The sequence below is a fragment of the Medicago sativa genome, chromosome 2 (genome assembly GCF_051527215.1).
Source record: "Medicago sativa cultivar Bolivia chromosome 2, Bolivia_mono, whole genome shotgun sequence".
Lineage (NCBI taxonomy): Eukaryota > Viridiplantae > Streptophyta > Magnoliopsida > Fabales > Fabaceae > Medicago > Medicago sativa.
The window spans coordinates 5241025-5268524 of record NC_140750.1 but is presented as its reverse complement, the minus strand read 5'-3'; the positions used below and the strand labels follow the sequence as shown (position 1 = coordinate 5268524).

The following is a 27500-nucleotide window of genomic DNA, read 5'->3' as shown; positions in this document are numbered from 1 at the left end:
GCATAAGTTTAGAAACTAAACATAGAAACTTTTTATTGAAAATTGTGCATTCAATATATTAAAAGTTTGAAATTTTGTCTTTTCAATACAAAAGTTACTTTTTAATTCTATTTTTAGTTTCTTAACTTGTGCCCTTAGGGCACAAGTTAACATGACCCATTATTAAATTAGCTTTAATAATAAAAATAAAAAAGAAGATGATTTCTATTGGCTGAATTATTATTATAGAAAACAGAGGTAGATCTGAATCCAACTATGAAACAGATGTATAGCTCACTTTATTAGCTGGAAAAGGAAATGTTATGCATGTGTGGGGTTCTATGACTATGAGTTGTGCCATTGACAATGAAACACCTTCTAAAACAAGACGACAAAATTTATTCTACAAGTTTGATCATTTAATCATATAGCAGTATAGTACCCAATCAAATATTTGCTTGAAGACTCACTTTCACATAGGTAGATATTCTTTTTTTAAATCCAAAGGAACAGGGGTAGATTTATTGAAACAGGCAAATCCATCTTCTTTTAATCGGTAAATCTATCTATATATTAAGATTTTGATTTTTTATTTTATTTTTACTAACATGACACCTATATATATATATATATATATATATATATATATATATATATATATATATATTCAAATGCAGAGTTGAATAATATTTCAATAGATGATAAAACTTTTTTTTTTAAGAAATTTAATATCACAACATTTTCAGAGTTGTATTCTAGTTAAATTGGAAAAAAATTACTTATCATCTCATCCAAGTATTTATGGATAAAATATCTTTGGATTAGATTCAAATGCATGTTTCTTTTTTTTTTACAAGAGATGCTTGGAGTTCAATTAATAAAACCAAGAGAAGATATAAAATTGGTTTGATGGTTAAAACAAGGAGTTAAGAAGCGAGTTATAATAAAAAAGAGTATATAAATATATAAATCATTATTTACACTTGAATAGAAGGCAAACGGACAACAAGTTATGCCGCTAGACCTTTTTGAATGGAAAAATCAATCCTTGTGAACACAACATTCATGGAGTTATAATGAGTTTGATAATTTGATCATCGCTTACAACATATCAAATGTATCATCAAATACATATGCATATATGTATATTTGTAGCTTTCTTATTTTTACGGCAACCCTACCTAAGGACTGACAAATCCAAACAACCACTTATAATCTATTTGTTTCCACGTTTATTATTCACGTCCAAGTATAAGCTACATTTTAAAGCTTCATTTTTTTTTTACAAGATAATATATGTTATATTAATACCTCTACTATATATTGTTTGATCAAAATTTATCGTCAAATATTTTTAAACTCACTAACTATGCACATTTCGAAATCGTATTTTTAGTATAAGTTATAAAATTGAGCGGTGGACAACGGTCGGACTCGGACGGTTTCAGATCAAAAATCACGGTTCCGATCGGTTTCGCGGATGGAAAAACTGAGTCCATTTTCGTCCGTTTGAGTCATCGGTTATGTCGGTGACGGTTTGAGTCGGTACCGGTTTCGGATGGGTGGGTTCACACGGTTCTAAATCAACTGAAGTTAGAAATTGCAAGTGAAGAAAAAAGCAGAAACATCACAACAAAAGAACAAACATGATGGATGAAGATGATTCATGAATCCATTGAAACACCCTATGTATCTTTCGTTTATGTTCTCATTTTGTACAAAGAGACATGTCTAAAACATAGAAGACCAGATCTGAAGGATTTGGTGCTTGGTAAAAAAAAAAAAAAAAGAACAATTCTAAACAAGGGCAAGCACTTGTAAGGTGATAGGAAAATAATTAAAAACAAAGAAAAAAGGAACGAGAACAGATAACGTTCAAAGAAGAAGAAGAAAATATTAAAAGGAAATAATTAAATGTTTTTAATGATGGAACCATTTCAATTATAATATTAATAGGTAGGAACAAGCAACAGTTACTACTCCATTAATTAATTAATTAATTAATTAATTAATTAATAATACTTAAAAAGTTGTCAGATTTCTAGTGAGAGAAATAGTAAAAATATTGAATACAGCACTGAAAAGTCACTCAGTCAAAATTAATCAGTATTGAAAACATATATTAATGGGCAAGGTAATCACATTCTCGGACGGGTGTGGGTATCGTTGGTTCAGATTTTGACATCCGAACCGACCCAACCATGTCCACCACAACCCATTTTTTGAGACCATGCAACCCGCCGCCCGTCTGGACCTGCCCGTTTCGGTTTTATATGGGCCGGTTTACACGGTTTCGGGCGGATATGGATATTTTGTCCAGCCCATATCACCATTCTCCAATGATTATCTTTCTCAAACCATCACCACTTTATAACAACTATTTTTTTTTTTTTTGAAACAAGTTGTCCCTTTATGACAACTATTCTTTGGGAAGTAGGAATTTATATATGAACATAGTTTTTTGGCATTAGAAATTTAATTATAATATTTGAAAACTATTTTTTAAGATGTGAAAAATAAATATTTATAATGGTGTCCAAACGTCTTTAACCCAAGTATTTGGGTGTGTAACACTCGAATATGATGTCTAAAAATTTAGATTTTGAATATTGAAAATTAAAATACAACATATGAAAATTAGGCTTATAGATGTATATTCGTCGAAAAAAAAGATTATAGATGCATAAAATTCAGATTCAAATTTAAATATAATGTATGAGTCAAGTTTACAAATATGGAAACCTCAAATTACAAAATCGTGAAGAAAAAAATTTTGGACCGATGCAGAGAGCTTTGACACTATTAATTTTGCTCATACAAGGGGTGTGGATAGATATAAAAATCCCACATTTTTCTACTTTTTATATATGGATAGATAGATTGGACCTCGATGGGCCTTAATCCGTTTTTTAATATATTGTCTTTAGGAAATTGTTCTTTACACATCAAAAATTGCTCTCTCACACCTTAAAATGACCTAAATACTCTACGGTTCTTGTTATCAACAAACCGAAACCCCAAATTTAAATTCTATATTGAGATTATTTGAATTATTTCATTGCTTGTTTAAATTGAAATGACATAAGTTGAAATTGAAATGATTAAGCATCATACAAATTTAAACTCAACCAAAATCAGAACGATTAAGCATCAAACGACCCATTTGGAGTTGACCTAGTGGTTGGCTTAGGGATCTTGGAGTGCGCTTTTCTCAAGGTCTCAGGTTTGATTCTCTCTGGTGCCACTTTTGGTGGGCAAGTCCATACAAAGCTTTGCTCTGGCTTTAAACAGGACCCCTGCAAGTGAGTGGTGGGATTGGTCTCATCGGATTAGTCGGTCCTTGGATCAGATACCAAATTTTTAAAAAATAAACATCAAACAAAATTGATCCTAGAATAGACATACAATATAAGGACACAAAATTAATAGAAAAATATATAAAAACGTAAAAAAACGAACATTAGCATATGAACCTCAAGAATGCATACACAAAATACCCTTTTCACCAGTGGATTGATTTTAGGTTCTTAGGCTTCTATTACAAAAGTTTGTAGTACCCAATGAAAAGTATGAAATATGACTGCCCAAAAGATGAGATAGTTGTATTCTAGCTCTAGAAGTCTATTTATAACAATTTTAGAACCAAGTTTGATAATAGTTGGGTTTAGAATCAGCAAATCAACCTATTACATAAGACTAAGTGGAACAAAAACCTAAAATCAACTTTAATACTTTAGAGATTTGCAATTTTGAGTAGCAAGACGTCTAAACTAGGCTCCAGATGAAAAATAAAAGTTGTAGATCCATTCTTTCACTTTCTTACGCATTTTTGCACACCTTAATCATATAAACGTAGCCAAAGTTATGGTGTGCACCATTAATAGGGGTCAAAAACATATTAAACACGAAAATTAATCTAAGAATAACATTAAAGATAAAATCGTACCTAAAATATAGGAGTATGCCAACAATATGATACTAAGCACAAAAAGATCTCAAAATGTCAAAATTTCAGGCTATAAAAAAATGTTTCAATATGCACTTACCATACCTATTGGTGTCAATCCTTTGCTTCTTAGGCTTCGGATTCCTGATTTTCTTGTTGATAACTATGACCGACTCAAAGATAGTCACGTGGGTAACAAGTTTTTTCCATAAATGTCTGCTGAGGGGCATAAACGTTGCTCCACATATCTAGAACAGTCTGGGTCTCTGGTTGATCTTGAATTGTTCGTCGTAAGGAATACATGCTACATCCAACCTTCACCTTTTACCCTTACTCAAAACTATGAACATTCATCGGTCTTCATCAAACCTTTAAACGCATTCCAGAAAAAGAAAACCCACTTAGAAAGACGATATCCCAAACTCCTCGTTATACAATAAGCCATCATAAACTAGTGAAAATTCACAAATCTAGTTACCTATTTTATGCACTCTTAGCCAAGGCATTCAAAAAGATTGAAGAAAGGACAATTATGTAGAACCTAAACATAAACGTAAAAGATAAAACAGGAGAATCACGCAAAAGAGGAGAATCATGCCGTCAAAATAAGTTGAAGAAAGACAAAAGAGAGACCTAAAGTGGAGAGAATGCAAAACGCTTGAAGAGGGGATATTGGGACTTAGAGCGAACAAAAGAGGATAATCATGCCGTCAAAATAAGTTGAAGAAAGACAAAAGAGAGACCTAAAGTGGAGAGAATGCAAAACGCTTGAAGAGGGGATATTGGGACTTAGAGAGAGGGATTTGTGAAAAGAAAGAAGAATGTAAGACTTTCCCTTAAATAGGAAAAAAAAAGGGAAATTTTAGAAGCCTAGAGATCATGATCCAACAGTGGAGGATCAAGGAAAACCAAACATCACCAATCCAACAATCCTGACTGTCTTCCAGAACCAATGCCTCAAAAGCATAAACTCAATCATCATCATTAAACCTTTACGGAGAAGCGCAACTCATTTATAATATATGGTTTAAAACGAATCCAACAATCATGAACGTTGCGTCTGCACTGAACAAACACCACTCAAATGCCACCATTAGATACAATTTTCCATCAAGACTTGTCGCATCATGCATACTTGAACACAAATCTACTATTAACACAATGGTATTGTGCACATGGAGTCCACACGGGTATACGCCCAATGACTATGTGCGAACTATGTTTACCCCCATCCATTGCCCACAAGATATTCTTAGGCAATTCGATAAAAAAAATGCCTAAGACTGAACTTCACGTCACAAACTTATAACCCATAAACCAACGATACTAGGCTTGCAACCCTAGGTCCAAAGGCATGTGTACTGAAATGACGTTTGAACTGCTTAAACATGTTGGACTTCATACTCATCTCTAGCGGCTAGCTATTACTTGATTCCCTCAACTAATAACTTAGGAGGCAACTGTTCTGGTATGGCTCATGGCCCAAACTAAAACTAGGTCTGGTACCCTCTCTCGTAGGTCAAGAAGGACTATCATATGGAAATCTCCTTGGACCACACTGGAATAATGACCCCTTGGGACAATCTAGGCCATCTAGTTCAAATTCGATGATATCTTCTCATTATATACTTACGGCTATCCCTTGAGGACAACTACCCATGTAAAGGCTGAAGGTTCAAAACTCTAAACCCGCTCTATAAATACTAACACAGTGTCATTGAACCATGTACACACACATTTTATCCTAAACTACCTTATATTTCCACGACGCTTATTAACTTGAGCATTAAAGTGTCTTCGCATCTACCATCTCCCTCCGTCCAAGAAGAAGACTATTGACGAAGGTCCTACCCTCAAAGATCATTCAACACACCATCCAAAGATCTGAGGTCAGACATGATCAAGTAGACAAATCATTCTTTTGCTTTGTTATCATATAAACATCAATGAGTATGGTACTGTATTTGAACCAACTTGGTTCTAACCACAATGTGATCTTGCCTACTATCTTGGTACTCAACATTGATCTTTTACATCCAAAACTTTTTAGATTGTACCAATTTGAATTATTTTCGAACTCAATATCAACTTGCAAGAAGAAAAATAAACAATGATAGTAATAAGTATAAATAAGATCAAATAGAGGAAAAAATTCTCTTTTAATTAAAATTCTATAAATTAAACATGGAGTTTTCATAAAGCCACTATGAATTTCTAATGAGTTTCGAACCTTTATAACTAATGAAGGAAAATTAGTTTGCGTATATAGTCCTTTTGTCGACGTAGTCTTGCACAGTTACACTTTATTTTTTAATTAGTTTGCGTATATGTGAATACATATGACCGCCGTATTGTTCAATTGCATGCCAATAATCAATATTCCTTGTCCCCTCAAAAAAAAAAAATCAATATTCCTTGTGAAACATTGAATTGACGTTTGAAATAAAATATGAATAAGGACTATTTAGCTTCCTTGTGAAATTTCATAGGACTCCACTTGTGTAACATAGTGGATTTCTATGTTATATAACATTATCCAATTAGTGTATTTTGTCCTCTTAACCTTTTAAATCGGTTAAATAGAAAAGCGATTTTGAAAGACTTTTGTCTTTTCTGAAAAAATAATATCTTTATTTTTATTTTCATTTTTATCCCTTAGGATTGTATTACTGGCTCTGATACCAGCTTGGGGCAGGGTCGCCAGCGGAATTTTCTCGAACTTGTTTTAACATTTGTTCGATTCTAATTAAACCTTGAAATGGTTTTAAGAGTGTTTTAACTCTTTCTCTTTGTGTATTAGTAAGATTTTCTAAATCTTCTACTTCTCTTAGGAAGTTTTCAACATATTCTATATGGTACTGTACTAATTCTCTAGAATGAAAAAGCATTTGTCTTAGGATAATTCTTCTATGATAAAATTCTATATCAGAAACTATGTTCTTTAATCTTTCTTTAAAGAGTTCTAATTCTGTTATAAGATTTAATCCGGGCATTATTAATTGGTCACGAAGTTTTCCAAATCTTTGGTTTCTTTTAAGAGTGATTCGATTTGTGTTAAAGCTTGGAAAGGTTCTAAAATAATTTTCGCTCTTGTTTTTTGAATTTCGGTGAGATTATTTTCTTGAATTTCTTCTAATAGATTTTCAATTAATCTTATGTGAACCATTGTTATAGTTTGAGCCTTATAACAAATTTGTTTGAATACTATTAAATCATAATACCATTCAATATCACTAACTATGGTTTTTAGTCTTTCTTTCAAGGCTTCTAATTCTTTTTTAGTTGTTAACCCAGACATTATATGTTTGAGGAATTTTCTAAAAAAATTTCTAAGGATTGTTCAAATTCAACTAGTTTTTGGGATGGCCATAACAGAGTTGTGGCTCTTTCTTTTTGTGTAATAGAAACATTTTCTGTTTCTTCTAATTCTTCTATTACTTCATCTACATATGAAATTTGTAGAATCATTAAATCATGAATTCCCCAAATTGTGTTCTTCATTTCTATTCTAAAGAAATTTTCTTCTATTTTGTTAACTAGGGTATCTAGTTTTATTCTGAATAATTTTAGTTCATTTTTTATTGTTATTCCTGGCATCATAATTTTTTATTAATTTTTAAAAGTTCAGTTTTTATTTCTGATAAATTTTTATCAAACTTTATACTGTCTAATGAAGTTCTTGGTGGTAGGAACCTTGGTTCACTAGTATTTTCCTCTTGCTCTAAGAGAGGTGTTCTTTCTATTGTCATAATAGACTTTGATCTTTTTAGTGGTTTTAGAATTGGTGATTCTAGTTTTACTAATGGTGCAAATAGTTCATCTATTTGTATTTTTTCTCTTCCACTAAACTCTACACTATAATGAGAGTTACTTAGTGCATAATTCATCTTATAACTTATACTAAAAGGATGATTTCCTGGTCTCATAAGTTTTTGGTCTTTGAGTTTATAATGAATTACTAAAGATCTATTTAGATCTATATCATTTAGACTTAAACCTATTTGTAAATTTATATCGAATTTTATTTTTCCACCTTTTAGATTTCCTTCACCTTTGGTTATTAGTGAATGTTTTTTATTTAACCTAGCATCTTCTATAAGAAGTTCTAGTTCTGAATTTATTCCTTTCATAAAAGTACTTTTTATAATTATTTGAATAGTCGATATATGAATATATCCTATCTTTTGTCTTTTTTCTAACGATAAGTGTTTTAACCTTTCGTTTATTTGTTCTTCATCAATCATAGATATTACAACAGATCCATTTGTTGATTCCATTGGTATAGGAACTTCTCCTATCATCATTCCATATTTTAGAATGTTTTCTCTAGATAATTTTTCTTTTATTAAAGAAGAAATACTTTTTTGTTTGAAGTTTTCTTCTGGTTTTAAGGTAAAATCTACCTTTTCTATATGATCTATTAATACATCTGCCATAAAACCAGATGAATTTTCTTTTATCATACTATATTCCATTGTAAAATACTAAGAATTATAAATATAAAATCATACCTGACTTCTGGCTAGAATTGATAATTCTGATCTTTCGATCTTCTGGATTCTGAAATAATCTTTCGATTATTGATATTGAAAAATCTTTCGATTTGGTAATGACAACCTCAAATTCTGCGAAGTCCTTTCCCAACAACGTTTTTCACAAACTAAGGTACTTACTTCATTGATTTTTGTTGTAATTTACAAGTGAGCATCGAGGCTCTTATTTATAGGAGGAAAGGACTTACAGAGTAGGTCACATGTCACTTTCCTTCCAGCTAAAAAGAAAAACAAACAAAACACGTAAAGGAAAAAGTAAAAGCATTATCACATAAGGTGATAAGATTTTTGTCTAAATGGACCCCATCTGACTCAGATGATAAGGTTCCATTATTACAACTTTATTCCTACGGTCATCTATATGACACGTGTTTAGGCTTTTCCTTTTGCCTTATCTTCTTGTACTGTGATTGTCGGTATTTTGTTTTCTTCTACCGACACTTTCTTCTTTGCACACCATTTACAGATATTAGGGATGGGAATAGGCCAGGCCAGGCCAGGCTTTGATAGGCCTGAGCCTGGCCTACGAAAAAATTTACAGGCCTAAGCCTGGCCTATGGCCTATCATAGGCCGTTTTTCTTGGCCTGGCCTGGCCTATTTAAAAGCCTGGACTGGCCTGAAAGCCTACTTACAGGCCTACTTTATATTAAGGCCATCAAATAGTTCATTTAGCCTACTAAATAAGCTAAACAAGCCTTAAAGCCTACTTAAAAGCCTATTTAACTACAAGTAAATTTTAACTAGATTAAAGCCTACTTAAAAGTCTATAACAACAAAGCCTATTATGGGACTACTAGATAGAGAAAAAGATATTTATATTTTTAATATATGCAATTATTTTAATATAAAAAACATTTTTTAATAAATAGTATTAATAGGCCAGCCTATTAGGCTTAACAGGCTTTTCTGGAAGCCTAAGTCTGGCCTATTTAACTAAACAGGCTTTTTAAAAAGCCTAAGCCTAGGCCTATCTACTAAACAGGCCAGGCCAGGCCAGGCCAAAACAGGCCAGGCCGTAGGCCCCTGTAGGCCGGCCTGGCCTATTCCCAACCCTAACAGATATGCCCTTTGTATTTCGAGAAGTGTTGACAGCACTCCTATTGAACTTCTTCTGGGACCTGGCTAAGAGCATTTTCGAATCTTGAGAATAGTTCTTCATAATGGAGTGTTTGCTTGAGGTGTTCCTCTGAAACCTTCCTCTTTGAATCACAGACCATGAGACAGGTCTCTGTAGTGTAAAGGACCTTATAATTAATAATGGTAGAACCATATCTAATAAGGTTGTCATAAAAACGTTTCATTTGATAAATAAACGAATCTACTGTCCATCCGATACTTTCTGAATTTGGAGGTAGATAAGTTTTATTTGAAATTCCTATTTTGATGACTGTTCTTGGTTTTACAGCCATAAAATCATTTTCTTCAAAAAACCATGGATAAGTTTGTTCGAACTGGAGATATATTTCTCTTCCTTTAGCAAGGAAGTCATTAAATCTCTTTGCTGTATCACCAATCTCTTTTGGAAGATCAGCGAGTTCTTTTAATTTTTCTTTTAAAGATTTTACAGCCTCAGTATCCTTTTGTGTCCATGACCATGGCACTTTTTCAGATATCTTCTTCCGTAAAATTTTTCTATCATTTGCTAAGTCTTGAAGAAATCCTTCATTAGGAATATAATTTAAACATCCCAAAAATCTTTGGATTTGTTTTCTATCCACTAATTGGTCAGGAAAAAGTAAAATTTTTTCTTGAACATGTGGTGATAAATCGAGTTTTCCTCCTTCTCTTATAATAAGACCAAGGAATTCGATTTCTTGTTTCAAAAGTATTGACTTTTTTCTAGATAGAACAATTCCTCTATCTTTTATTCTGTTTAAAACAGTCATAACATCTTTAACATGTTGTTCTTTACTTCCTTTAGTAAAAATTAATATGTCATCGATATATACAAAACAAATATGATCAAGACCTTTAAGAGTGTTGTCCATAAATCTTTGATATATTGATGGTGCTTGTTTTAAACCAAATGGTAAAACATTCCATTCAAAATGTCCTTCTGGACAACTGAAAGCTGTTAAGGGTTTTGTTTCTTCTGATAACCTTAACTGCCAGTATCCAGATTTTGCATCTAAAGATGAAAACCAATTACATCCTCTTATTTTTTCGAAAATGTAATCTTTTCTTGGTAACTTATATGAGTCACTTATGGTTGCCTCATTAAGTTTTTTATAATTGATTACCATTCGAGCTTTTCCTCTTTTTATCTCATTGTGTTTTCTGACATAAAAAGCTGGCGCTGAATGTGGACTAATAGAAGGACTTATTAATCCTTTCTCTAATAGTTCTGCTATTTCTTTTTTAAATTCTTCCTTATCTTCTCCTGAATAAGGGATTTTGTACAAGACCTTAACTTCTTTTTTAGGATCTTTAAGTTTCACAACAATTAAATCTTGAATTTTGTTTACTATAGAGTCTAATGGATTTTCAGAACAAACTTGATCTAGATGATGTCCTAGATTTTGTTCAATTGTTAAATAAAACTTTCTCTTATCCCACATACATCTAAGCATATTGAGATTTTCTGAAATTGCCTTTAAAATTTCATTTTTTGTTATAATGTTTGTTGTAACAAATTCACTTTCTTTTGGATTATTGACATCAAACCAATTTAATGTTATGGTGTCAGTCTTTTGAATAAAAGGATTATATAACTTCAAGAAGTTATTTCCTATTATCAGATCTATTCCAGAGTCATGTTCATAGATTGATTTTACATAGAAGTATCTATGTTCAATTTTTATAAAAACATGTTTTAGAACAAACCATATTTGGTGTTTTTTCTTATCAGCAAAGATAATTTCTTTTGGTTTTTGTAGTCTAATCCATCCTTCCTTAATTATGGATCTCCTACCAAAACATAAAGTGGCACCGGTGTCAATGTAACCCATGATTTTCTTTTTATTCAGTGTTACCTGGATAAATGTTGCATTAGGGTTTCCATTTTTTAAAATTTTTCTACTCATTCTTCAATTTCTTCCTCAGTAGTATATTCAAAAATACTACTTTCATCAGAATCTATATCTGATTCTATTGGTTCGAAACCTACTTCCCAAATTAACTTTAAGGTTTCTTTTTTGGAATCTTTCTTTTTGGGACATTCATTTGCATAATGTCCTTCTTCATTACACAACCAACATGTGCATGTTTTCTTTCCTTTAAGACATGAATTCTTTTTAGGATATTTTTTATTTCTCCTAAAGTATTTTTGTTTATTAAATTTTTTAGGAAATTTATTTTTCCTTTTATATTCAGAACGATCTATTTTCCTAAAAACTTTTTTCTTTTTCTTTCTTCTAGGTTTATTACATCCGTAGTTTCCTACTTTGTCTCGAATTCTATCACAGCAAACATTTATTATTGCTTCTCTTTTAGCAGTTTTTTCCATACATTTTTCGGATATCCATCTCCTTAATGCGGTTATTCTTGTTCCTAGAGTATCGTTTGATCCTACGATCCTTTCTAGGTGTTCTTGGATTATTTTTTCCATTATTGTTCCTACAGATGATGGAAGTTTATTGTAGAATAATCCTAAAAGATTATATTGTAATCTCTCTTGTGGAGATATTGCATAATAATATTTGCTAAATTCACATATGAATGGTTCAACATAACACATATCACAAATTCTTAAATTAAGGATTCTATGAATGTTTGTATATTTTAGGTCTGATTCTGCTTCTGGCGCATCAAAACCTACAAATTCCTTTTTCAAAATTGAATAGACATGATTTATCACTTCTTCAGTTGTTGATGGAAGTTCTGAATCTGATTGTTCAGACATAAAACTCCAAGCATTTCCTATAGTTTTTGTTTTTAAATAGTTAAAAATGCCTTTTGAACTTAGTTTTCCTAATGTAGGATCTAATTGGATAGTTACCATGTGATCATGATACCAACTTCTTAGTTCCCTTTTGACATCCTCACTACAGTCAATGTTTAAAACATTATCTTCTTTGTGACGATTTATTGTTGGTATATATTTAGGTGGTATTTGTTTAAATTTTCTTTCATCCATTTTATTTTGAATGATTTGTTGGTCGATAAATTCTTCATTACCTTCTAGGCGTCCTCTTTTTCGACCTTGTTCTGATGATTCTGGTTTCTCATCAGTTTTTACAAGTCCTACTTGTGGTTCTTCTTCCATACTGAAAGAACTTTCTGATCCGAAGTCGTAGACAAATTTGTTTTCATCATCAGACTCTTCTGTTATTTGATTTTTTCTATTAATGTCTAAAGAAGCCATTAATGTTTGTAATTCATTTAGCTGATTAGCTATTTCTTCTTTTGTTTCGTCCATTTTTAGGGCAATGGCGCGAAAAAGTTAATTTCTTTTTCTGATTTTTCAATTTTTTCTGAAATTTCTACCATATCTCCCCCTTCTTTTTTGACAAAAGTTTGTAATTCTTCTAGGGTTAGACATTTATCTCTTATAGGTAAGAGTTTTAATAGATCGATCAAATCATCTATTTTAACACAAAATTTTTCATCTAACAATTTTTGGTTTTCTTCTAAGTTAGATAATTTTTCATTGAGTTTTTCTTCAAATTCTTTTAGTAGAAATTCTACTATTTTATCTAACTGTTCCTGAAGTACTGTTAGGTTTTCAAAAATATCTTGTATTTTTTCACTTACACCTTTACTAGCCATGCATAAACTTTTGTATTCTAAGGCTTAAAAGATTTGCAAAGTTTTCATACTCCCAGTATGTAGAATAATTGTTTTCAATTATTAGAAACCAATATGTTGTTTCTCTTAACCAATTAATTTGGTTTCTCATTCTAATTATATTATTATAATTAGGTTCTAATATGAATGGTTGAGGTATTATTTTCCCAAATGGGTTTATAAGACCTTCCATAGATTATTTATTTTTATTTTGCTTCGGACTTTTTAAGCCGGTTTTTATAGGAACTGATTTTAAAAGATTTCTGACATGTGTCAAAATTTGACTGGCCAATGGTACATGGTACCCAACTATTATGGTACGCAAGTGTTTTCCAATTTGATAACTTGCCTTTCAAGACCTTCACTCCTTCAAAAAACAAACGTTAGAAAATACTTATGGTATCAATTCAATTAAGAGCATCACAAGCTTGATTATTATTTATTTATAAACAAGTACTACTAAGCATTCTTCTTGGAGCACACTTCCAATTAAGACGTATCTATGCAATTACAAATGTATATACTTTTTCTCAAGTCATTTTGTGAGCCATGGTGGTACGTTAGAATATACTAGTATATTATATTATTAAGGGGTGAAAATGTACGAAGAGTTATACCAACAAGACACTCTTTAACACATTATGTTTCAAATTCCCTCAAAAAAAAAAAAAAACACATTATGTTTCAAATGTATTTAGTAAGATTGTGAAAATGAACGTGTGAAAACTATTAACGTGTTTATAGATAAAAGAAAACTATTAACGTGTGAAAATGAAATGACTTAAAATTATAATAAAAAATTAATTGGGTCGAAGATGCTTAAAGGCCAGCAAAATCAAATCACATATAAGAATAATATGGGCAACAAAAATAGAAAACAATATTGCTTAAAAAAAATAGAAAACAATATATTATTATATTTTTTGTTTTTGTTGATGTCCGGGGTTCGAACCCCGGACGTTGCATATATTATGCATTGTCCTTATCAATTGAACTTTTTCTTTAAAGAGGCTCCTTATCAATTGAATTTTTTCTTTAAAGAGGCTCCTTATCAACTGAGTTAAACTCACATGAACATATATATATTATATTATGACAATAGTACTAAGTTTATTATTTATAAATTTAATCACTTATATTATGAGAACAATATATATAGGGGCGGATTTAGACATTTGATACATGTAGGGTTAAAATAGTCTCTCAATATATCAAAATTTTAAATTGTCTCTGATTGTACATTTCATCAGTCAAAATAGTCCCTAACATTAAAATACTTCATTAATATTGTCATATTAACCCTTCAATATACTTGCTTAAGGTCACTTCAGAGACTTTTATGGCTAACAAAATACAAAATCAAGGGCTATTTTAGAATTTTAATACGTTGAGAGACTACTTATTACATATTCGAAGACTAAAATAGCCCTTGAATCCTAAGTATATAGTAACAGAAATCAACATAATTTAGAAGGAAATTATTATTGTATATTATATAAGACGACTATGCTCTGCTAAAAAAGAGAGTATTATGCTACCACTAAAAAAAGAGGGGTATACTATATTTGTTTTTAACATATAAAAAATAAGCAGTTGACTAGAACAGCACCGCCTCTTATTTATGGTTAAGTTCGGTACGGTCTTTTTTTTTTTTTTTTAAAAACACTTAATTTTTATTTTAAAAAGAAAATCTTAGAATAAACTAAAGGTGTTTGTCTAATATTTATAATATGACACATGTTAAAACAATTAAAGTATCAACTTTTTAATGAAAACAACTATAACTCTTTTTGTTCTTAACATGTGCAAATTTGCACATGATAGAAAAACCCTAAATTAAAATAGCACTATTTTTTTCTTGTAACTCTAATTGAAAATACTTTTAAATATTTGTTGTCGATTTTCTGAATTATTACATTAACAAATATAAAATTTAAATCATATTTTTCTTTATCATGGTCCATAAGCTAAATAGAATATTTAAGGTGTTAACTAGAAAGAGTTAATCAATTTGTATAAGAGTAATGCTATTTAAAGTGAAGGAATGACTTGTAAAAATTCGGATTTGTGAATAGGTGTTAAATTCGGATTTGGTTGAAATAAAGAAGGTAGTAGGGGTGTAAGGATGATCAAAGTAACGGGCCACATTATCGACACTATCGTGAAATTGTCGTGATGGTATAATTCGGAAAGTTTAGCATATTGGTAGTTCGTGTTATTTTAGTTTATCCTTAATTTTTCTTTAAAATAATATAAATCAAAAAGTGGGTTTCTACAATTTTATTAAAATGTTAAACAGTTGGGTGTTTTCACAACTGAACCATACAATTATCTGTTATTTAATATATCTTAGAGGTAGAGGTATATGAAATAATATAGAGAAGACGTGTGAATTATGTAGTCAAGAGGGTAAATCAAATGAATGACAGACATATATTTAGAGGTAGGAGTAGACCTAGAAAAACTATATGATAAACTATTAGGAAAAATTTAGAGATAAACTAATGAGTTGAAGAAAGACATAATTTTTGACAGAAGACTACGACATCGTTTGATTCATGTGGTTGATCCTATCTAGTGAGATAAGACTTTATTGTTATTGGTGTTGTTGCATATACCCTTTTCAAATTATTAGAAGAATGCATTACTTGTTATCTTACAAAAATACGTATGATTTATTTACTATCTTTTCAAATTAAAGTTGATACTTTAATTGTTTTAACAAAAAGAGTTATAGTTTTCATTAAAAATAATCTATTAATTGAAGGACAATTTTAGATAATCTATATATTAAATGGGTAAATTACCCATTTGAGATTGGTTCAGTGGTTGGCTTGGAATCTTATAGAGTATGCTCATCTCAAGTTCGATTCTCTTTAATGCCAATTTCGATCGACAAATCCATACTTTAAAAAAAAAGGACAAATTTAATATATTACTTTATTTTTGTACTCTATTAGTTAAATGATCAAATATAATAATAATAATAATAATAATAATAATAATAATAATAATAATAATAATAATAATAATAATAATAATAATAATAATAATAATAATAATAATAATAATAATAATAAGCATTTTGCTAACTAACAAGTGACTTTAAGACATTAGTTAAGAAGTCAAAAATAAAAATAAATTATAAATTTGATGTAAAAAAAGTTAATTTTTAAAGTTTTAAGACATTGAATATACATTATTTCTAAGATAAACTTCCTCTTTTGATCTTCTTAACAAGTGTCCGAAATATCTTCGGACACTTGTTAACATTTTTCAAATAATAAGGGATGTAGATAGTACTCCCCACTAATTTGATGGAAGGAGCCCGTTAATTTCCCCCCAAAATTTGATGGGAAAATGTATTTTCAACGGATTTGAATTGCCAATACCCCCATTAAACTAAATTAATTAACAAAATAGTGTAAGCTTATGGACACACATATACTTCCAACAAGAACAAGGTACGGTCATGTGTGTACGTGTAAGAAGGACAATACTCAAACATATGAACTACTCCTTGAAAGTCAGAAAATTCAAACACATGCATTCTTTTTTTTCTTTAAATTTCCAACGTATTTTCTTGGATGCCACTTATGGAAACGCATTTTCACCAAAATTACACAAAATCAATCTATTGCTATATATACCGCATAATACAAAACACAAACATAATTAAGAAACTAGCAAAGCTTATAGAAGAAGCCATGCAACGTTTCTACCGCAAAATTGTTCAACCAGCTTGTCAAGTTTTCATAAACCACCGTGGAATAGACACAAAGAAGAACGTTGCAGGGTTATTATACAAAGATTTAACAAACATGGGAGTGAGATCGTTTTTGGACAGTATGAACATGAAACCAGGAGACAAACTATTTCATCATATTGACAAAGCTATTATTGGTTGTAAGGTTGGTGTTACCGTCTTCTCTCCTCGTTATTGCGACTCTTATTATTGTCTCCATGAACTCGCTCTTCTCATGGAGACAAAAAAAAGAGTCGTTCCTATCTTCTTCGACGTAAAACCGTCGCAGCTTATGGTCAAGGACGATGGAACTTGCTCTCCGAAACAGCTTCGAAGGTTTAGTTTAGCACTAGAAGAAGCCAAAAATACGGTGGGACTAACCTTTGATCCTGTCAATGGGTAGGTCCATACATATTATAATGTACAACTACTTGTATATATTAATTCTCTCTCATTTCTTCACTTATTATTTTTTGGTTAGTTAAAGAGGTTGTTAAGTTTGGATTAATTAATTACTAATTTTGACATTGTCTTTTTCAGGGACTGGTCTGAACTACTAAAGGATGCCACGGATGCAGTAATCATGAACTTGGTGGAGGTAGAGACTAATAAGAAATGGTGAATGATAATTCAATATGTTCACCAATGGATAAAATAACAATATTTGTTTAATTTATTATTTTTTTTTGCATATAAGATCCAAATGAGATAATCATATGTTTCCGTTGACAACACTCAATTATTTGGCCTGAATTAGGGTAATTTATTGATTCAGGCATCAATTCTTTTGTTTTTTTAATCAATTGGATTGAACCAATTTAGGTTCATCTTTTGTATCTGATCCCATAATTCGGGATATAGTATATGATACTGTTTGTTTTAGAGTAAAATTCAATAAATTGTAGTTTATAAATTTACCTTCTTCAACAAATGTTATTTATCTATTTGTTTACTGACTACAATAAGGAAGTGTAGCAAAAATTATCAAAATTCCACTCATTTTGCACTGTACTTAATATGCACTCCCATGACGTCCCGTAAGTGTAGCTCAGTTGGTAGCTACCAGGGATAATTTGTGCAGGGGCCGGAGTTCGAACCCTGAATTCCCCACTTCTCCACACATAATGTGTGTGGATCTAACAACTAAGCTGCTTGACCAAAAAAAAAAAATATGCACTCCCATGACGCTAACTGAATAAACTGATGTGTTATTTACTAACTGCCATTATATATTAAAACAAATGTAGGTCAAGTCCAACTGATTTTTTATTTTTGTTTTTTTTTGTTTTTGCAAAAATTAGTGTGTAACATGTAGCATTACTCTAATAAATTTATTAAAAGAAAGTGAACAAAGGAAACTTACATAAGGGACTAGGTCAAAACCCAAAGGAAATGCCTTGTTAAAAATCTTACCTGAAAAAAGTGTAGTGCAAACAACAACAAAGTTAAAAACTAAGCTCTAAAGACTCCCGTAGTGTTGATGGAGCCTAGGCAAGTTATACCTATTTTGAAAAAAGAAGAGTAATTTTTGGAATAGTAATTTTTAGTTCATGACAAAAATAAATTGGACATATTAGTCATTATATCATGCCGGGTTTTCCTCGGCTCGCACCCGCACCCACACCTCTTGCCCTATATTATAACAATTTTTTTTGTTACATGAGAAAAGAAAAAGGAAAAAAAAAAGATCTAAATCAAACAAAAAAACTCAGTCATAATAACACACTCCTCGAGTGTTGGCTAAAAGCATCAATGTCAAAATAGGAGAAGACTCATTAACCATAATAATCAAAGAGTTTAAACAACTGGTTCTCATCTTTGCAATGATATAAACACAAGCATTCCCTTCACAAAGAGTGTGCTTCAAAAAGAAATTTCAATCTTTATTCATGAAATCTCTAATAATCTCCAACATATTAGCATAATAGTGATATAGATGTGTTCCTATAGTCACTAGCTCGATCCCATGAAAGGATTATAACAAATTACCTTTCTAAATCCCTCTTACCAACACAACTTGATTCGAATAAAAACACTTAAATCTCATCATGTAACACGTTCTACCAACGAACACTCTCATAAAAACCAAAGTGAAAGTTTCCCTCATGATTTCTCACTAAACCCCACAATCCTGATTTCCCATGAACTACCATCCACATTCAAATTGCCAATATACTTCATGAATTAAACCAAGTAGGAAGATAATGTTTTACAAATACTTGAAAAGTTACTTGCAACCGAAGAAATATAGATGTGACGAGAAAAACTTTCATAAGTTGAATATCATCAAAAATATATTTATTTCAAAAAATCCAGATGTTTCACATAAGAGAAATTTTCATAAGTTGAATATCGTCAGAAATATATTTATTTAAAAAAATCCTGATGTTCTACATAATCAAATTAACAAGGGTTCCGAAATCATACACACAAAACCGTTAAAATACACATGAAAACATATATCCAATAATCAAAGTATTTAAAGTCCAAGTCAACATGAAATCAAGCTTTTCAAACCGACCCGGTCAAGCTAACCCATTTTATTAACTCTAGTTGAAATCCCACTTTTCACATGTAGGGTCTTGCGTCATAACATGTAGGCCTTTGCATACTAAATTGGGAATCTAAATTTGTCCTTATTGGATCCAAAACTCTTTAGATATTTGTTGTACCAATTTGCATTATCTTCCAACTACCAATTGTTCATAGTGAGAAATAAACAAAGATAAAAGGGAAACCAAAACTATAAAATAAGATGAAAGAGATTATAATTACTCTTTTTAAAATCGTATAGAAAAGATGAACTTATCATAAAGCCACGATGAATTTCTAATGAGTTTCGAACCATTTTAACTAATATACGAGGGAAGTTAGTTTGTGTATACGAGGATCATTTTTCAACTTACTCTTGCACTTTAGTTTTTTATTCGAAACGCAATAGTGTTTGGGAAAGACTTTTTCATAGTGTTTAACTGCATGCCGCAGTTAAAGAAAAGATGAACAAGCACTAATAATTAGCTCCACCGTCGGCACCTCGTAACCTATGAAATTTCATGACTTGTCTTGCAAGACTTCCAATTCTTCGATATTCCGTAGCATACTAAAGAAAGAAACATTATGAAATATCAAAAAATACTTTTTTTTCCACTGATTTTACTTAAATAACAATATTCATTCTTTTAAATTGATATAATACATTGATAAGAGCAAATTAAAATTTGTTACAATTAAAAAGGATGAATATACTAACAAACTTAAACTATCCTAGTTGATAGCATGCAACGGAAAAATGTTTATAGATGTGACAAAGCTAACCAATTAAATATGATGAAATTAAGATGTCGATGACACCAAATTGTCATTGTTGAATCTGCACTGGATCAAAATTAACCAGTCGATCTGATCGAGTGAACACCACAACAAAACATCAAATCAAATTAATGGTGCATCAAGACGACAAACAAAACAACACATTGTATTGGATTTTAATACCCTTTGTTTTTGGTTTGACCATGAGAGGAGAGATATTCTAATAAAGTGTAAATGTAAAAATTAGATTTTTCACAATTTTAGTATATAAAAGGACATTAAATAAAAGGACATTTAAGTTCAAATGTGAAAGAAATGTTCTCCTCCCTCCAAATTCTCCGTATTGGAGAGGAGCTAAAATGAGCTTTCGGAGGAATTTTGCTCCCCACCCACTTTTAATATATATAAAAAGAAAAGAGTTAAGAAAAAAATAATAAAAACAAATAGTAATTTGTATAAGATCTGATATTTAGGGACAATTTTTTTCTCTTAAAAAATTGTTTATAATTAGGGACGAAAAGAGAACTTGTCTTCCGATTCTACACTTTAATTATACTTTCATCACTTCAAAGTCAATATATTTTATTGTGCATTTACAGCTGTGGGGATTACACCAAGAGGAATGCTATATAGTGCGACAGAATTGAAGCACGAATAACACACGATACATGTTGGCAGTTGTATTAAATTATTAAAATAAATAAAAGTCAAAAGAAATTACAGTTTGAGATATATCCTACGATCAATATCATTCGTTGTTTTTCGCACATGATCGTGTCGCACTAAGAAGCTTTTTCCTTACACCAATACACCATCTGGCTAGTCATTATTATAGGCAAAACTCTTCATTTATAATTCATTCGATTATATGGTCTTTATTATAGACAACATACATATATTTTTTTTAGGCGAAAGGAAAATTAACATAAATCAAACGAAAAAAGATACAAAGATTGGGGGGACATTAGACCTGACCCAGGTACAACCCAAACGGGAATACATCGTGAGAAAATAGATCAAGTGAACCAACCCTAATCTATCCTAACAAAAATTCACTAATCACGGTCGCAACCCAGCGAACCTGCGCACAGGCGCGAAACCTAGTTACAAAAAATATGAGTAGTGAACAAATGCAAGGACAGATCGGGGTTAACTGGCGAATGGATCGACCGCCAACACGGTAACAAAATCCAAGTGCCAACAGCTCCCTGAGCAAAGCAGCAAGCGTAAAAGCTCTTTCGAGCATACAACACCCGAGTGTGGCAAACATGACGACTTGAAACCTGCAGATCTCAACAGACCCGAAACATCAGAGAGTCGAAGAAGCCAGATCACCAAACACCACAAGTTTCAAACAGACGCGTAAGAACTCAGATCGAGGGATGAGTCCAATACGTTAGTAACCAAACCCTTTCGGGTTATTAACCATCACAAACAGACCCTTTCGGGTTAATGAATCGCAAACCGACTCACAAGAGGTCACGTCCAAAACCACCCAATCTCTGAAAGTACACAAAACAATGCACAAAACAAAAGCCGCCGAAGATCCACGAACAAGAACACACAAAACCCTCCGACGAGGAAGATCCGGCAAAAAACAACCGGCAACCTGCAAAAAGAAATAGAGCACAAAACACAACCATTGGAAAGGTGACACACACCACCACCAAGGCTAACAGAACCAGCCACCATCGCGGACCGAATCTGACTCGAAACAACCACCGACGCGGACTGAAATGGCCACCGGCGCGGACTGAAACTGCTCCACCATCCTCTCCAAAACCAAAACGGTGACGGCCAAACAAGCCATCACAGATCGCGACAGAGATAACACCAAGGCGGCGGCGGAGTAGAGGAAGAGAAAACCTGGTGTGAGCATGACGCAACCGGGTTGGAAGGTGGTGTCGCGAAGCCCAACACCTCGTTCGCACCACCAAGGAAAATGATCTACATTTTGAGGGTCAGATTTGGATTTTGGGTGGTAAAGACGATGGAGTTGGTAGCTTACGGTTGTTTCTTAGAGAGAAGGAAGAGAAAGTTTACTTTAGAGAGAGAAATGAATGAATCTAAAAAGTTGATTTTTGCTTATAATAGAGACCGGAAAGTGTGCACGCCAAAGGATAATTTAGAAAAAAAAAATATCATCTTCTCTCACACACATACATTTTTCTTAATCTTGTGAAATTATCAAAATGGTCACTCGGTGTAGGATGAAATTTTGTAGTGAATAATTGTTGTTTTAAATTAAAGAAATTACTATTTGTAATTGTCTTAAACTTGATAAAAATTTAATACTTAGCCATAGATCACTATATACAAATTATAGCATATCATTGGTAAAAGAAGAAGGAATAAGAAATTGTGTACATGTATATTTAGGTTTATGAAGGACAACCGTCAACAAGTATGAGAGGGATGACTACCCTCATCGTCGTTTAGGTTATCTAGGTTTTCACCATACTGTTCAGAATGCTTAACCGTCTGATGAGATGACGTTTAAATAATTAAACGGCTGAGTGCATTGACCTCTCATTGAGTTTAGCTAAATGGGACAACACATCACGGTTCATTTAGAAACAATAATCCAATCACATATATTCATCAATTGATTAGTTTTTTTTTATAAGCCCGAAGAAATTACAAACATCAATTTATTAATGCTTAACAGAATAGACCATAATTTATACAATGATTAACTTATAATAATTGATTATTTTCAATTTATAATTGATTAATTAAATAATTAATCCAACAAAACTAAGCATAGACAAACCCTAAACATTTATTAGCCTCCAAACTCAATTTCTCGTGAATTTTCTCATGGAAGCAGCCTGTTTCTTTCCTCCAAAGGTTGATGCAAAGAGGAGTGACCATTTGAGTGGATTTGAATCGCCGTTTCCCATTTAACAAAATTTAAATCAACAAAAAACTATAAGAATATGGACACACATACTCCCACAAAAAAGCCACGGGCACGTGCGCATACGTGTAAGAAGGATAGTTGCGGTTCCAAACATGACGGCCAGAAAATCAAATATTTGTACCCATTTTGTACTTTGGTTTTCTCCCTTTAAATTCTAAGTATTTTCTTGGATGCACCATACCCTTAATTTGAAGTGTAAAATTAAAATAATGAAACCCCATTTGCTCCAAAATTTACTCAAAATGATAGCTATATATATAACAACAGCGTTCAAATCAAAGCACAGCACAATTAAGAAACAAAGTTTTCAATTAAGATAGGAAGCTTATTGAAGAAGCCATGCGACGTTTCTGCCGCAAAATTGTTCAACCAGCACGTCAAGTTTTCATAAACCACCGTGGAATAGACACAAAGAAGAACGTTGCAGGGTTAATATACAAAGATTTAACAAGCATGGGAGTGACATCGTTTTTGGACAGCATGAACATGAAACCAGGAGACAAACTCATTCCTAATATCGACAAAGCCATTTTTGGTTGTAAGGTTGGTGTTGTTGTCTTCTCTCCTAATTATTGCGACTCTTATTATTGTCTCCATGAACTCGCTCTTCTCATGGAGACAAAAAAAAGAGTCGTTCCAATCCTCTTCGACGTAGAATTGTCGCAGCTTATGGTCAAGGACAACGGAACACGCTCTCATGAACAACTTCGAAGGTACCATTTGGCACTAGAAGAAGCCAAGGATACTGTGGCGTTACCCTTTGATTCTTTAAACGGGTAGGTATACATATATATTACTATATATTTTTTGGTTGCAACATATATTAGTATATATAATGCACAGTTGCACATCTAGATTATATATTAATTCTCTCTTATCTCTTCTCTCTCTATTTTTATTTTTTGTTATTTGATGTGGATTTTGAGCTTGGATTGGATGAATCAGTAGTTAATTTTGATGTTTTTTTTTTCTTTTTCTTTCAGGGATTGGTCGGAACTGCTAGGGAAAGCTGCGGATGCAGTGATCATGAACTTGATGGAGGTAGACCATGAGTAACACTCCCTCCTATCTTGTATAAAAGCAAAAGAAATTTTTAAATTTTTTAAATAATTAATATATCTGATTTATAACATAAATCAAATATATTATTCATTCATTAAATTTAAAAAAATATGATTTACTTACGTAAGAGATTGGAGGGAGTATACTAGAAATGGTGAATGCTAATTCAATGTTTACCATTAGATGTTACATATATAGCTAAAATATTGTATACATTTGTATATTTTTTTGCATATGAGATCCAAATGAGATAATCATATGTTTCCGTTGACATCACTCAATTATTTGGCCTGAATTAGATTAGTTATATGATGATTCAGGCATCAATTCTTTTATTATTATTTTTTGTCAAATCAATTCTTTTGTATTATTACTATATACACCCCCACATATGTAGTTTCTTCTATGTTAGAAAAATTGGATTGAACTTCTGTTGTATCTGATCCCATAATTCGGGATTTAGTATTTGATATCATTTCAGACTAAAATTCAATAAATTGTAAATTTACTTTCTTCAACGTATGCTATTTTTCTATTTGTTTGCTAATGGAAATCTCAATAAAATGAGATTCAACAGAATCTAATTCTAAACTGAATATTATTGAATGAATGTTTACACAGTGGCTCTCTTTATATAGATGAACTCACACTTACCGAAAACACTTACGTGGAACATTTACGGTGGTAGTAACCTAATAAGAAATGAATGTCACGCGTACACATAATTTATTTATAATTTTTTAATAAAAGTATCTATTAAGACTCTACGACTTCAATGGCAAAACACTAATAGGAACTCTAATAAAAAGTATCTTAAGGATATGAGAAAGATGAGTATCTTTAGGTTTGCAACTCAATGACTAGACTAAAACAATTTTCGAATAACACAAAAAGAAAATGTTAACGTATGAAATTACGATGAAATCGCGAACAGTGAACCCTTGATAGTGATCGAGAAAAGCTTAAACATAATAACAAACAACGAATCTAAATGTTAAAGTGAAATTGTAATTAGGGATCTAAAATTGAGATTGTAGTTTTTTTTTTTTTTTTTATAAAAGCAGACAAAATCTCATTTTCTTTCTTTTTTAAGGATTCGATATAAATAAGTACAGTTAAACCTATAATTTCAGGCTTTAAGACTCAATATATTGAATCGAATAACGGCCATTATACACATCCTCATACAAAAGTTCTTTTTTTGGTTACAATACAAAAGCTCTATATAGAGACAAAAAAATATAATACATACTAATATAATTTTTTTTTATGGACCATGACCTCTGCTGATCCCCCTTCTAAGTTCTAACTTCAACCGTGTTACCGTAGGCGGCTGTCCCTTTCTGGACCACCCCAGTTATGGATATTGTGTAGTGTTATCATACACATGTGCTTCATTGTTTTCTTTTTTGCCTGCCATCGTACTAAACATCATTTTCCGTAAAAAAAAAATTGGGACATCGATCTCTTTACGTGCTAAACCGACACTTAACATCTTGTACTAAAAAAAATGACACTTAGTAGGAAATTTCTCTGCATTTAACTCTTAAAAATTTGATTTAGCTGAAGAGATCAATCAACAACTTAAGTATACAACATATTTAGGACTCTGCACACGCATCACATTACGTTACATACATATACACAAACTATTACATGACTAGATAAAGTTCAAGTGGGTATATGACTGTGTGAATCCTCAAACATGCCTAATTTACGCCATACCAAAGAGAAATTTCAACCAATTTCTTAATATCATGTGCCTGGAAGTTTATCCTGCAAATTCTGGGCTACTTCTGAAAGATGATTTAAAAAGCAAAGTGGCCCTCTAAATGGTATAATAATGTTTAATTTTAATTTTAAAATTTAAGGTTATGGGAGATCCATTAATATACGGGCATATTCCGTATCGTATTATGCAGTGATAAAAATATATAGTTATTTTAAATATATATAAACAATCAATACTATAGTTATTTAAGTGTTATTGAATTACTAATATTATCAAGACTATATTATAAACATACATCAGTTATTCAACAAATCAAAAAAGTGATTTCTTGTTTATAATAGTAATCCGAAGGAGTATCTCATAACGGATGAACACATAGTTAATAAACTATCTGATTGAATTTTGTAATATTAGGTAAAATTAGTAGCTGAATTATCTTATAAATATAAAATGATATAAACAATATATGTTTAATTAATATTTTATTTTTTCAATTATAGTAATAAAGCTAAAATTGAAAGAAAAATATAATCAATAAGCTTTAAACTAAGCTACTTCAAGTAGCTTTTTTATTTCTTTTTTGAAAAAAAGTTATATGATATAAGCTCTTAGAGGGTCGGGGTTTCAAAGGATTGCGAAATTTAATTCGATATTTTTGGAGAAGTGGTTGTGGTGATTGCATGTTGATCAAGGATAGTTGTGGTTCAAAGTATTGGTTCTTAAATATCGGGTAAGGGTGGGTGTGTAAGAAGTAGAAGGAGTAAGGCGTCTGTTTGGTGGAAAGGTGTTAGTCAGGATGTTGACGCTAGCAGTGGGAGTTGGTTTTAGGATGGTGTGGGTTGTAGGGTCGGTAATGGTGAAAGTATTTCCTTTTGGACCGATCCTTGATTAGAAGGAGGTCATTTGCAGTCTAGATTTAGCCACATTTTTTTTATTTATGTGTTGATTGTAATATTTCTATATCTGAGATGAAGAGACTAGGTTGGAGGTTGAGGGTCACGGAGGAGGTAGAGAAGGAGTTTTATTACTTGGGAGAGGGAGCATGTAGAAGAGTGTGTTTTTTTGCTAAGAAGTTATATAATGAATAAGTTGATCTTATTTAATATATTTGAAGGGTATATTTTTTGGTATGAAGTTATTTAATAAATACGTTGAGCTTATTTAATATATAAGTTATTTATAAAACTTATATATATATATATATATATATATTTGGATATCGTAACAAATGAACAATACTTTTGGAATTTTCTTAAAAAACATATTGATAAACACTTGTGGCCAAAAACCAATTTCGATAGAAGTGGTTGATAAGAGCTATATTATATCCCTAAAAAAAAAAGAGCTATATTATATTTTATTACTCGATATGATTGCCGAACTTATTTATCAATAAACAAATCGGTCACAATAATTTTTTTTGATTTTCTCCGTGGTACGTCTTATTGTTCCAGAGATTACCAAATCTGTTCCAATGAGAAGAGTGTCAAAAGTAATCATTTTGCGTGTTGCTATTTTTCAGGTA

The 27500-nt window shown here is 31.4% G+C and overlaps 2 protein-coding genes across 2 annotated transcripts; both read left to right on the top strand.

Moving 5' to 3' along the window:
• Positions 1-16763: 16763 nt before the first annotated feature.
• LOC146943867 (putative 2' cyclic ADP-D-ribose synthase BdTIR) lies at positions 16764-17731 on the top strand. The gene is made up of 2 exons (XM_085748777.1): positions 16764-17348; positions 17490-17731. The coding sequence occupies exons 1-2, from the start codon at positions 16792-16794 to the stop codon at positions 17569-17571; spliced, it is 639 nt and encodes a 212-aa protein (XP_085604903.1). The 5' UTR covers positions 16764-16791; the 3' UTR covers positions 17572-17731.
• Positions 17732-23413: 5682 nt separating this feature from the next.
• Positions 23414-24731, top strand: LOC146943866 (putative 2' cyclic ADP-D-ribose synthase BdTIR). The gene is made up of 2 exons (XM_085748776.1): positions 23414-23957; positions 24165-24731. Exons 1-2 carry the CDS (start codon positions 23521-23523, stop codon positions 24235-24237), a joined length of 510 nt encoding a protein of 169 aa, XP_085604902.1. The 5' UTR covers positions 23414-23520; the 3' UTR covers positions 24238-24731.
• The last annotated feature ends 2769 nt before the right edge of the window (positions 24732-27500 follow it).

Bases quoted from the DNA above. Each gene is read 5' to 3' on its own strand.
- LOC146943867 (XM_085748777.1), top strand. From the start codon at position 16,792: ATGCCACTTATGGAAACGCATTTTCACCAAAATTACACAAAATCAATC. The intron at 17,349-17,489 runs GTAGGTCCATAC...TGTCTTTTTCAG, and splicing joins ACCTTTGATCCTGTCAATGG to GGACTGGTCTGAACTACTAA.
- LOC146943866 (XM_085748776.1), top strand. From the start codon at position 23,521: ATGCGACGTTTCTGCCGCAAAATTGTTCAACCAGCACGTCAAGTTTTC. The intron at 23,958-24,164 runs GTAGGTATACAT...TTTTTCTTTCAG, and splicing joins CCCTTTGATTCTTTAAACGG to GGATTGGTCGGAACTGCTAG.